Here is a 14,254-nt window from a genome sequence, read left to right as displayed (position 1 = left end):
CTTCCAAGATTTAACAAAGGAGCTCCCAGTGAAGAGCCTCTATGCGTAGGTTCACATTATATACTACTTGAGTAAAATTTCCCTGATCGAGAGGAGAAGGGTCAATTGCAAAAGTGGGGATGGGCTTCGTCAGAGTACTACAGGGAAGACCAAGGTCCTGTGCAAACCAAGCATCCACCATATTGGCTCCCGCCCCACTATCCAATAAGATAGGTATTTTCTCAGTATTCATACCAATAACCTCTTCTGCGGATAAGAAAATCTGAGATACACATGCGGAGGAGATATAAACACCAAGGAAAACCACTGTTTGAACACATGGCAGGGCTCGGAAGGGAAAGACCACCATTTGACTTTTTGACTGTAAAATTTGATGGCTTAATTAGCGGAGCCCCTTATCTGACTAAACAGCGGAAATCCCCTTCAAGTGACAACATTTTGGAAACTAGAGCCCTCAGGGAACTTATCCAGATGTGTAGTGAGTCCTTTGAACCCACAGGTGCTTCACAGAAGTTTATAACAGAGTTGTGAAAATAGAAAAAAAAAAATCACATTTTCTCCACATAAATTATTTTTAGCCCCAAATTTTACATTTTCACCAGGGCAACAGGAGAAATTGCATCACACAATTTGATGTGCAATTTCTCCTGAGTACACAGATACCCCATATGTGGGAGAAATCTACGGTTTGGGTGCACATCAGGGCTTACAAGGGAAGGAGCGACATTTGACTTTTGAAATGCAAAATTTGCTGGAATTAGGAAACGTCATGCTGCATTTGCAGAGCCCCTGATGTGCCTAAACAGTGGAAACTCTCCACAAGTGACAACATTTTTGGAAACTAGACCCCTCCGGGAACTTATCTACATATGTGGTGAGAACCTTTAACCCCCAGCTGCTTCACAGAAGTTTATAACATTTTGCCAGAGTTTTAGCCCCAAATTTTGCATTTTCACAAGGGTAACAGGAGAAATTGCACCATACAATTTGTTGTGCAATTTCTCCTGAGTACACAGATACCCCACATGTGGGGGCAAAATACTGTTTACGCTCAAGGCACGGCTCAGAAAAGAAGGTGTGACGTTTTGGAATGTAGACTTTGAAGGAATGGTCTGTCGGTGTTATGTCTCATATTGAGAGTCCCTGATGTGCCTAAACAGTGGAAAACCCCCACAAGTGACACCATTTTGGAAGCTATACCCCTTCAAGGAATGTATCTAGATGTGTGGTGAGCACCTTGAACACCCAGCTGCTTCACAGTAGTTTATAACATAAAGCAGTGAAAATAAAAGAATAATGATAAAAAAAAAAAAAAATCACATTTTTCCCACAAAAATGTTATTTTAGCCAAAAAATGTTTTCTTTTCACAAGGATAACAGGAGAAAATGGACCCCAAAATTTGTTGTGCAATTTCTCCTGAGTATGCTGAGGGTGCAATGTCACATTAGCAGAGCTCGAGCTGCTAGGACAGCAGAGCCGTCTGTGGTGCCACGGTCCGCTCTCTGAAACCACAAGAATCAGGGATCCTCCCACTGAACACCCGCTCTCCCTTTAACGTGGGCATAACAATACTCAGACAACACAGATTGAAGGTAAAACAGTGTGGCAATACTTTATTGATCAAAAAAACAGGCAGATAACATAGAAAAGTCCCAGCAAAATACCCAAGATGCTGCAAACTTACAGAGTCTCACCCTTCTGCTGACTCACCGGGATAAGAGCAGCTGGTACTTTAGAGCTTCCAGGGCTGATTACCCCACTTATGGCACGCACACAGAGGAGGTAAAGACAAGCTTAGGAAGATGACAGTCCATTTAGGTACGTGGCCAGGTGACCGATTCATCCAAACTTGGTTTTCCCAATCGTATCCATGGTGAGAGGTGACCAGATGGTCCCAACCTGGTTTCTCCAAATGTATCCAAGGTGCCAGGTGACTGTATGGTCCCAATCTGGGTTTCAGAAAAGTAAGCATGGTTCAGTGATGGTCAATGGAGCAGATCTTTATTATTCCAGCCGGGGCCGTGGTCTCCTAAGCTGGCATCCTGTAGAATAATTTTTGGAGACGAAAATTTCATTCTCCAGCAGAGAATGCCGAGATCGCGGCGGCCATTTTCCTGAAGCCGAGATCTAAATCTGCGAACTCGGCTTCAGGAAAATGGCCACCGCGATCTCCATCTGCGCACTAGCGGCCTCCCGTGGCCATTTTCCTGAAGCCCCGGGAAGCAGAGCATTCCATCTGCGCACGCGCGGCCTCAGGAAGATGGCCGCCGCCACCGAGAAACCGGTGATTAACCCGGCTCTGATGCTCACATTGGATACCGGCCACTGCGTCACCTCACCTGTGGAAAGGACCCTGCTCACGCCATACCGCTCATCATCTCTGCACCTCTGCCGCCGCCACCACACCACTGCGGTAAGCTTGCATTACGACTATAAGATGCACCCCCCATTTTACTCACATTTTTTGGGGGGCAAAAGTACGTGTTATAGTCCGAAAAATACGGTACTTTAATTTACTGAGATAATGAGTTTTGGGTTTTCATTGGCTGTAAACCATAATGATCCACATTAACAGAAATAAACACTTGAAATACATCACTCTGTTTGTAATAACTCTATATAAAATGAGTTTCACTTTTTGTATTGAAGAACTGAAATAAATTAACTTTTGATGATACTCTAATTTTGTGGGAAGCACCTGTATCTACAGCCCCTTGCCACAATTTTCCTGATAATGTCATCTAGATTTACTTCAGGTAAGCATCTTTGAATGATATGTTTGATGTAGTTAAACTGCAAAGTGAATGAGGTAGTAAATGTGACTGGTGTATTGAGGGAATCCACTTTGTCACTATCCATACTAGTGAATACAAGTGTACTTCTAGGTCTGGATTTTACCTTCTCAAAAGCAGAATGATCCAAATGGCCACTGTAACCATGGTCCCTCTCTAGGCTATTAATATCTGCCCTCAGTCACTGGCTTTCCCTCTCTGGCGGAGAAAATTGCGCGGGAGCCCACGCCTGTTTTTTCCATGAATTAACCCTTTATTTTAACACCTACAGCTCCCAAATTTTACGCACAGACACTAACATTATTAAAAAGATACGATAATCCCCCAGGAAGAAGCAAGTCGCGAAACGCGCGTCGGGGACCATCTGCACGCACAGGTCATGTATCATTTAGCACCTTAAACCCTTTGCTTTCCTTAGTCCTGTCATGTTATTATGCCTATGTTTGCTCCCTATTATGTGCCGCACTGAAGCACCTTATACTGATGTGAGGCTATTAGCACACAAGCACTAGACACTTTATAGGCTAGCGGATAATACCTATAGGGGCACGTAACATTCTAGCAGACTTAGGTAACATTAAGCACTTTTTGCAGACAAAGGCAGGATAATCCTGCATAGGGTATATAAACTTTAATAAATATTTCAACTATATATAATGAACCATTAATTATATCTACCTATTTGTGTACCTTCACTGAGTTACTATACTCATTTAGATTAATTATTTATGAAGCAGTTTTGCTCGCATATGTATACTTAAGTATGATGGTTACAATTCAGTAGCATTATTTATGCACTTTTATTGATCTCACTCCTATGTGATTCTTTTATGATAGTGGTTCTTTACTTTATTACTGCAAGGTGCTATTTTTCTGGTGCATGCCAGTGTTGGCAGTGTCTTTGTCTGTGTTCCTTTTTATATGTATGTTAATGTTGCATTATATATTATATTGGAATAAAATTTGTTTAGTTTTATATTGGGCGTTTGACTTCCTTATAAGTTCGTTTTTGGTCACACTAACATTATTAGTTAGGGATATGTAAAAATCTAACGGATATGAAATGGCTTACTGTATGTAAACCATGTCTCATATCCTGTCAGGTTCGGTAGTGATTTAGCAAAAGCCAACAATTGAATTACGGGCTATTATGCTATCTAGCTCTGTATTTAAAATATATATATATATATATATATATATATATATATATACATATATATACTGTATTTATGTGTGTGTGCCTCACAGAAATATATATATATCTACTATATAATTGTCTAAGGGTCACTTCCGTCTGTCTGTCACGGATATTCATTGGTCGCGGCCTCTGTCTGTCATGGAAATCCAAGTCGCTGATTGGTCGTGGCAAAACGCCCACGACCAATCAGCGACGGGCGCTGTCCGGCGGCAACATGGCCGCTCCTTCCGCCCCGCAGTCAGTGCCCGCTCCATACTCCCCTCCAGTCAGTGCTCACACAGGGCAGCGCTAATGGACCGTGTTATGCCGCAGTGTATCGTCTATGCAGCATCAATATTAAAAAGATCTAATGTTAAAAATAAAAAAAAAAATAAAAAATCATCATATACACACCTTCCGGCGCCTTTCCCGCTCCTTGCGACGCTCCGGTGACCAGTCCATGCACTGCGATCTTGCGAGACCACCACGTCATCATCTTGCGAGACCGCAATGCACTCTTGAGACCGGAGCGCGAGGAGCGTCGGTAAATGCTTCCTGGATCCAGGGGCCAACGGAGGGTGAGTATATAATTATTTTTTATCCTGATTCTTTTTTTTAACAGGGATATGATGCCCACATTGCTATATAATACATGGGCTGTGCAATATACTACGCGGGCTGGGCATTGTACTACGCAGGCTAGGCAATGTACTACGCGGGCTGGGCAATATACTACGTGACTGGGCAATATACTATGTGGCTGGGCAATACACTACGTGGCTGGGCAATATACTATGTGGCTGGGCAATATAGTACGAGACTGGGCAACATACTATAGTAACATAGTAACATAGTTAGTAAGGCCGAAAAAAGACATTTGTCCATCCAGTTCAGCCTATATTCTATCATAATTAATCCCCAGATCTACGTCCTTCTACAGAACCTAATAATTGTATGATACAATATTGTTCTGCTCCAGGAAGACATCCAGGTCTCACTTGAACCCCTCGACTGAGTTCGCCATCACCACCTCCTCAGGCAAGCAATTCCAGATTCTCATTGCCCTAACAGTAAAGAATCCTCTTCTATGTTGGTGGAAAAACCTTCTCTCTTCCAGACGCAAAGAATGCCCCCTTGTGCCCGTCACCTTCCTTGGTATAAACAGATCCTCAGCGAGATATTTGTATTGTCCCCTTATATACTTACTAGCTATTGAACCCGTTCTACGCCCGGGTGGCGAGCATTTATATTGGTATATGGTCTCCATCCTGGTATGTGCTGCTCCATCCTGCGTCCCCATCCTGTCATGTGCTGCACCCATCCTGCGTCCCCATCCTGTCATGTGCTGCTCCCATCCTGCGTCCCCATCCTGTCATGTGCTGCACCCATCCTGCGTCCCCATCCTGTCATGTGCTGCACCCATCCTGCGCCCCCATCCTGTCATGTGCAGCACCCTTCCTGCGTCCCCATCCTGTCATGTGCTGCACCCATCCTGCGTCCCCATCCTGTCATGTGCTGCACCCATCCTGCGCCCCCATCCTGTCATGTGCTGCACCCATCCTGCGCCCCCATCCTGTCATGTGCTGCACCCTTCCTGCGTCCCCATCCTGTCATGTGCTGCACCCATCCTGCGTCCCCATCCTGTCATGTGCTGCACCCATCCTGCGTCCCCATCCTGGTATGTGCTGCACCCATCCTGCGTCCCCATCCTGCGTCCCCATCCTGGTATGTGCTGCAACCATCCTGCGTCCCCATCCTGGTATGTGCTGCAACCATCCTGCGTCCCCATCCTGCGTCCCCATCCTGGTATGTGCTGCAACCATCCTGCGTCCCCATCCTGTCATGTGCTGCACCCATCCGGGGGCCTGAGCTGGCGGGGACACAGGCGCGCTGTGGGGGTCAGGTGCCGGTATCGCCGCCAGCTCAGGCCCCCCAGCACTTACTATACTCACCTGTCTGTCCCGTTCCAGCGCTGCGCGCCGCCATCTTCCCGGTCTCCTGGCTGTGACTGGTCAGTCAGAGGGCGGCGCCGGCGCGCATTAAGCGCGTCATCGCGCCCTCTGAACTGAAGGTCACAGGCCGAAGACCGGGAAGATGATGGCGCTCAGCGGTGGAACTCAGGACAGGTGAATATGGCCGATACTCACCCTCCTGGCGGTCCCTGCTTCTCTGTTGGAGATCGCGGTGTGCGTTCCGTGTGAAAGCATACCGCGATCTCCCGGGAGCGTCACTCTGTGAGGCCCAGACTGCGCCGGCGCTTGCACCAGCGCAGTCTATAAAGGCTTTGGACAGAGTGACGCTCCCAGCGTTATATTATAGATACATGGTTATTAGATCGCCCCTCAGTCGTCTTTTTTCTAGACTAAATAATCCTAATTTCGCTAATCTATCTGGGTATTGTAGTTCTCCCATCCCCTTTATTAATTTTGTTGCCCTCCTTTGTACTCTCTCTAGTTCCATTATATCTTTCCTGAGCACCGGTGCCCAAAACTGGACACAGTACTCCATGTGCGGTCTAACTAGGGATTTGTACAGAGGCAGAATAATGCTCTCATCATGTGTATCCAGACCTCTTTTAATGCACCCCATGATCCTGTTTGCCTTGGCAGCTGCTGACTGGCACTGGCTGCTCCAGGTAAGTTTATCATTAACTAGGATCCCCAAGTCCTTCTCCCTGTCAGATTTACCCAGTGGTTTCCCGTTCAGTGTGTAATGGTGATATTGATTCCTTCTTCCCATGTGTATAACCTTACATTTATCATTGATAAACCTCATCTGCCACCTTTCAGCCCAAGTTTCCAACTTATCCAGATCCATCTGTAGCAGAATACTATCTTCTCTTGTATTAACTGTTTTACATAGTTTTGTATCATCTGCAAATATCGATATTTTACTGTGTAAACCTTCTACCAGATCATTAATGAATATGTTGAAGAGAACAGGTCCCAATACTGACCCCTGCGGTACCCCACTGGTCACAGCGACCCAGTTAGAGACTATACCATTTATAACCACCCTCTGCTTTCTATCACTAAGCCAGTTACTAACCCATTTACACACATTTTCCCCCAGACCAAGCATTCTCATTTTGTGTACCAACCTCTTGTGCGGCACGGTATCAAACGCTTTGGAAAAATCGAGATATACCACGTCCAATGACTCACCGTTGTCCAGCCTATAGCTTACCTCTTCATAAAAACTGATTAGATTGGTTTGACAGGAGCGATTTCTCATAAACCCATGCTGATATGGAGTTAAACAGTTATTCTCATTGAGATAATCCAGAATAACATCCCTCAGAAACCCTTCAAATATTTTACCAACAATAGAGGTTAGACTTACTGGCCTATAATTTCCAGGTTCACTTTTAGAGCCCTTTTTAAATATTGGTACCACATTTGCTATGCGCCAGTCCTGCGGAACAGACCCCGTCGCTATAGAGTCCCTAAAAATAAGAAATAATGGTTTATCTATTACATTACTTAGTTCTCTTAGTACTCGTGGGTGTATGCCATCCGGACCCGGAGATTTATCTATTTTAATCTTATTTAGCCGGTTTCGCACCTCTTCTTGGGTTAGATTGGTGACCCTTAATATAGGGTTTTCATTGTTTCTTGGGATTTCACCTAGCATTTCATTTTCCACCGTGAATACCGTGGAGAAGAAGGTGTTTAATATGTTAGCTTTTTCCTCGTCATCTACAACCATTCTTTCCTCACTATTTTTTAAGGGGCCTACATTTTCAGTTTTTATTCTTTTACGATTGATATAGTTGAAGAACAGTTTGGGATTAGTTTTACTCTCCTTAGCAATGTGCTTCTCTGTTTCCTTTTTGGCAGCTTTAATTAGTTTTTTAGATAAAGTATTTTTCTCCCTATAGTTTTTTAGAGCTTCAATGGTGCCATCCTGCTTTAGTAGTGCAAATGCTTTCTTTTTACTGTTAATTGCCTGTCTTACTTCTTTGTTTAGCCACATTGGGTTTTTCCTATTTCTAGTCCTTTTATTCCCACAAGGTATAAACCGCTTACAGTGCCTATTTAGGATGTTCTTAAACATTTTCCATTTATTATCTGTATTCTTATTTCTGAGGATATTGTCCCAGTCTACCAGATTAAGGGCATCTCTGAGCTGGTCAAACTTTGCCTTCCTAAAGTTCAGTGTTTTTGTGACTCCCTGACAAGTCCCCCTAGTGAAAGACAGGTGAAACTGTACAATATTGTGGTCGCTATTTCCTAGATGCCCGACCACCTGCAGATTTGTTATTCTGTCAGGTCTATTAGATAGTATTAGGTCTAAAAGTGCTGCTCCTCTGGTTGGATTCTGCACCAATTGTGAAAGATAATTTTTCTTGGTTATTAGCAGAAACCTGTTGCCTTTATGGGTTTCACAGATTTCTGTTTCCCAGTTAATATCCAGGTAATTAAAGTCCCCCACTACGTGGCTGAGCAATACAGTATACTATGTGGCTGGGCAATATACTACGTGGCTGGGCAATATACTATGTGGCTGGGCAATATACTACGTGGCTATATATATATATATATATATATATATATAGTGGCCCGATTCTAACGCATCGGCTATTCTAGAATATGCATGTCCACGTAGTATATTGCCCAGCGACATAGTATATTGCCCAGTGACGTAGTATATTGCCCAGTGACATAGTATATTGCCCAACTACGTAGTATATGGCCCAGCCACGTAGTATATTGCACAGTGACGTAGTAAATTGCCCAGTCACGTAGTATATTGCCCAGCTACGTAGTATATTGCCCAGTCACGTAGTATATTGCCCAGCCACGTAGTATATTGCCCAGCCACGTAGTATATTGCCCAGCCACGTAGTATATTTGGCAGTCACATATTGCCCAACCACATAGTATATAGCAGAGCCACGTAGTACAGTATATTGCCCAGTCACGTAGTATATAGCAGAGCCACGTAGTACAGTATATTGCCCAGTCACGTAGTATATTGCCCAGCCACATAGTATATAGCAGAGCTACGTAGTATATTGCCCAGCCACGTAGTATATATCGCCCAGCCACGTAGTATATATCGCCCAGCCACGTAGTATATTGCCCAGCCACGTAGTATATTGGGCAGTCACATATTGTCCAGCCACATAGTATATAGCAGAGCCACGTAGTACGGTATATTGCCCAGTCACATAATATGTTGCCCAGCCACATAGTATATAGCAGAGCTACGTAGTATATTGCACAGCCACATAGTATATAGCAGAGCCACGTAGTATATTGGCCAGCGACGGAGTATATTGTCCAGCCACGTAGTGTATTGTGCAGTCACGTAGTATATAGCCCAGCCACATAGTATATTGCCCAGTCACGTAGTATATTGCCCAGTCACGTAGTATATTGCCCAGTCACGTAGTATATTGCCCAGTCACGTAGTATATTGCCCAGCACAGAGCCACGTAGTATAGAGACTTAAAACAAAAAATAAACATATACTCACCTTCTGAAGGCCCGTTGAAGTCCTGCTATACTTACCATCCGCCGCCTTTCCCGCTACTTGCCACGCTCCCGGGACCGCTCCATTGCAAGCGGCACCTTCCGGTCCCAGGGCTGGTGTGAGCAGGACCTATGATGACGTCGCGGTCACATGACCGTGATGTCACGGCAGGTCCTTGTCGCACACCAGCCCTGGGACGGGATCGGAAGCTGCCGCTTGCTATGGAGCGGTCCGGGGAGCAAGGCGATTAGTGGGAAAGGTGGCGGAGGGTGAGTATAGCAGGTTTTTTTTTTTAATTATTTTTAACATGACATATTTTTACTATTGATGCTGCATAGGCACCATCAATAGTAAATAGTTGGGGACGCACAGGGTTAATAGCAGCGGTAATGGAGTGCGTTACACCGCGGGCCGTTACTGCTGCCATTAACCCTGTGTGAGCGGTGAGCAGAGGGGATTATGGAGCGGGCGCCATGTAGTGAGTGCAGGGGAGTAGGGAGGGACTAATCGGACTGTGCCCGTCGCTGATTGGTCCCGGCAGCCATGACAGGCAGCTGCCGAGACCAATCAGCGAATGAATAACTGTGACAGAAGGACAGACAGACGAAAGTGACCCTTAGACAATTATATAGTAGATTCTATTCTAACCTGTCAACGTGATTTTACTGTACATCGCACTGAATTACCGTTTTTTCTAAAGGACACCGATGCGTATTTCTTGCAAGTCAGACATGTGGTCCATGTGTAATCCGCATTTTTCTCGCCCCCATAGACTTTCATAGGCGGATTTTTTGCACAATACGCTAACAAACGCAGCACGCTGCTATTTTCTCAGCCTGTAAAACACGGCCATGAAATATTTGGCTGATGGGAGCTGCCCCATAGAGAAACATTCGTCCGAGTGCAATGCATTGTTTTTGAAGCCTCCCACTCGTCCGTATTTCTCTCTAGTGTGATGCCGGCCTAACACTGGCGATACATATTGCCAGAGGTTCGTACTTATAGGAGAGAGGAGTGGCCAATACTGAGAAGCTGAGATCATCTAAGCAGGAAAGCTGCAGAGACTCTAAGCTGAACAGTTTAACCCCTGCACTTCTAACAGAAACCTGCACTGTTTAATATGAAAGAGAAGTGCTTCTAATCAGTGCAGGAGTATATGAAGTTAGACTGCAGTCTTCAGGCCCCTCTCTGTTGCAGTAAAGCTATGAAAGATGCCTTCTCCCAACAGCAATTTTAAAATCTCTCCATAGATGTTCAATGGGATTTAGAGCTGGACTCATTGCTGGCCACTTTAGAATGCTCTAGTGCTTTGTTTCCATCCATTTCTTGGTGCTTCTTGAAGTATGTTTGGAGTAATTGTCCTGCTGGAAGACCCATGACCTAGGACACAAATCCAGCATTCTGACCTGACACTGTGCACTAACATTGCGACCCAAAATTCTTTGTGAATCTTCAAATTTCATGATGCCTTGTACACAGTCAAGGCACCCAGTTCCAGAGGCAGTAAAACATCCACAAAATATCTTTGAACCTTCACCATATTTGACTGGAGGTACTGTGTTCTTTACTTTGTAGGCTTTATTACATTTTCGGTAAAAAGTAGAGTAAGGTGCTTTATCAAAAAGCTCTAACTTGGTCTCATCCGTCCACAAGACACTTTCCCAGAAAGATTTTGGCTTACACATGTACATTTTAAAGGGAAGGTGCCACCAGTTTTCTTGTATTTTTTTTTTTGTGAAATTAAGCTTAAAATAGTAATTAAAATGTATTAATGCAATGTTTGCACTGTTTGCAAACATTTCTATATGAAAAATATTATATATTTTTCTACAAATATACATATTTACCACTAGGGGGAGCATTTTCCGTTTTAGACCTCAAGCAGCTATAGTAAGATTTAGCAGCTCTGCCCCAGGGATATTAGACCACCCAAAAGGGGAGGGAAATGGTGATGTCAGCAGTTACTGCCCCAACAGTAAGAATGAAGAGCAGCATCACAGGGCAGCACCATTTTGTGTGTGGCTGCCCTGTGATCTGCTATCACCAGCAGTTACTGCATCAGAGTCAGAGCTTGTTTACAGAGGAGCAGAACACAGTGGGCTCAGCAGCATCTGGACCCAAGAAGAGTGAAGACATGTGGTGTGCATGGAGCAGCATTGGGAGCTGTCTGGGACTCATCCCTCAAGAAGATAAGAAGGAGCTACAGTTCTGCAGTGAATGGCCACGCATTATGGAGGGAGGGGAGAGATGCATTGTATGGCTAAGGCCGGGGTCACACTAGACCGCAATACGGACGAGTGCAATGCGATAAAAAATCGCATAGCACTCGTCCCAATGTTAATCTATGGGGCAGCTCCCATCATCCGATATTTTCTCGGCCGTATTCAGGATCCGAGTGAAATCGCAGCATGCTGCGATTGTCAGCGTATCTCGGCCGAGGGTGAGGCGCCCTCTGCTGGTTGCCCTCTTATGAACTCGAGCCTGGGAGCTTTCTAGGAAAGTTCCCACGATCTAGGGACAACCAGCAGAGGGCGCCTCACCGCAAATGCAGGTAAATTTAGGTCATTGACCTTCTTTACCTTCATTCCCCGGGGTTTTGCAGCAAGGAGCACCGCTGCATTAGCAGAACTCATGGCTGCAAAATATTTTAACCCCTTCAGATGGATTTACATCGTGGGACTTTACAGATCTTCGGAAGGTATGTATATTGTTGGTTTATTATTTTGACTTTGTTACAGATCGAGGGTCTTCAGTGAGTGGATTGAGCGTAGAATAAATTATTACAACAACCTTTGTGATTTTTTCATTAAAATAATTTTTAATAATGTGTGTGTGTTTTTTTTTTTAACCTTTTACTAGTATTGGATTAATGTATGTCTGCTCCTAATTTGTAGATTGTGAGCCTTCGCAGGCAGGGTCCTCTCTCCTCCTGTACCAGTTATGACTTGTATTGATTAAGATTATTGTACTTGTTTTTATGTATTCCCCTCCTTACATGTAAAGCGCCATGGAATAAATGGCGCTATAACAATAAATAATAATAATAATGGATAGGTGTCATAATTGACGCCTCTCCATTATTAATTTGGCTTAATGTCACCTTACAATAGCAAGGTGGCATTAACCCTTCATTACCCCATATCCCACCGCTACACGGGAATGGGAAGAGAGTGGCCAAGTGCCAGAATAGGCGCATCTTCCAGATGTGCCTTTTCTGGGGTGGCTGGGGGCAGATGTTTTTAGCCAGGGGGTGGGGGCAATAACCATGGACCCTCTCCAGGATATTAATATCTGCCCTCAGTCACTGGCTTTACTACTCTGGCGGAGAAAATTGTGCGGGAGCCCATGCCATTTTTTTCCGCCATTTAACCCTTTAATTTAATAGCTAGAACGGCCAAATTTTGCATATACACACTACTAACATTGGTAGTGTGGAATATGCAAAAAAAATATGGTGATATGAGATGGTTTACTGTATGTAAACCATGTCTCATATCATGTCTGGTTTAGGAAGGAGATAGCAAAAGCCAGTAATTGAATTACCGGCTTTAAAGCTATCTCGCGCTGTATGAAGTAATAATATATATACATACATGTGTCTACTGATATATATATATAGATATATATATATATATATATATATATCTATATATATACAGTATATATCTACTATATAAAGCTGAATGTGTGTGTGTATGTGTGTGTATGTGTGTATGTCCGGGATTGGCATCTGCACCGTCGCAGCTACAGCCACAAAATTTTGCACAGTCACACGTCTGGACCCCGAGAGCGTCATAGGCTATATTGTGAGGCGAAATTTTAACCCCGCGCGTTCCAATTCACCAAACAATTTTGCCCCTATCTACATAATGGGGAAAAAAGTGAAAGGAAAAGTGTTGGAAGCGTCGCAGCTACAGCAACAAAATTTTGCACAGTCACACGTCTGGACCCTGAGAGCGTCATAGGCTACGTTGTGAGGTGAAATTTTAACCCCGCGCTTTCCAATTCACCAAACAATTTTGCCCCTATCTACATAATGGGGAAAAAGTGAAATGAAAAGTGTTGGAGGCAAATTGACAGCTGCCAGATGTGAACAAGGGGGACTTAAAGAATGAAAGCGATGGCGCCAAAGAGTATATACCATACAGTTGCTAAGGTGGGACCCCGACATGGGATACTCACCACACACGGGGATATGAACACACACACAAAATGCGCCACACACTACCACGTGCTTGAACACATATACCACCCTCAGCACACATTTCACCACACATACACCAACCTCGCCACATAAAAGTCGAAACACAAAAGTCGCCGCTCAAAACTCGCCACATGCAAAAAATAGGCTCACGCAAAACTCGCCACAAGTGCAAAACTCACCTCATGGAAAACTCGCCACACGCAAAACTTGCACATGCGGAAAAATTGCCACATGCACAAAAGTTGCAACACATGCAAAAGTTGCCTCACACAAAACTTGCACATACTCAAAAGGCACCAGACATAAAACTCACCACGCCCAAAACTCGCCATGCGCAAAACTTGCTGCACACAACTTGCTACACTAACCTGTCACATGCAACTCGACACACAAAAAGTTGCTACACGCATGTTGCCACACAAAACTCATCTCACAAAAGTCGCTACATGCATGTCACCACACACAACTCAACACACACAACTTGACAAACGAAACTTGCCCTAAAACACACACAAGTCTGGTATTAGCCTTCAAAAATAAAATTCTGATTAATAAGCAGACAAACTACAAGAGCAACAAATGTACCATATAGGAAATACGGC

General features: G+C 44.3%; 1 protein-coding gene across 9 annotated transcripts in view; it reads right to left on the bottom strand.

The window, feature by feature from the left end:
- The window catches only part of CEP170 (centrosomal protein 170), a 303,057-nt gene that overhangs the window by 65,390 nt on the left and 223,413 nt on the right, over positions 1–14,254 (bottom strand). The window contains exon 13 of one of the 9 annotated variants that reach the window (XM_069769427.1): positions 1,599–1,950. The exons of the other annotated variants lie outside the window; for them this stretch is intronic. Coding sequence (XP_069625528.1) covers positions 1,734–1,950 — 217 coding nt within the window. The 3' untranslated portion in view covers positions 1,599–1,733. Of the gene's footprint in view, positions 1–1,598; positions 1,951–14,254 lie in introns of those variants that run through there. 9 annotated transcript variants of the gene reach the window in all.

The sequence above is a fragment of the Ranitomeya imitator genome, chromosome 5 (genome assembly GCF_032444005.1).
Source record: "Ranitomeya imitator isolate aRanImi1 chromosome 5, aRanImi1.pri, whole genome shotgun sequence".
NCBI lineage: Eukaryota > Metazoa > Chordata > Amphibia > Anura > Dendrobatidae > Ranitomeya > Ranitomeya imitator.
Note: the sequence above shows the minus strand (reverse complement) of the source record. Positions and strands in the feature narration are given on the sequence as shown.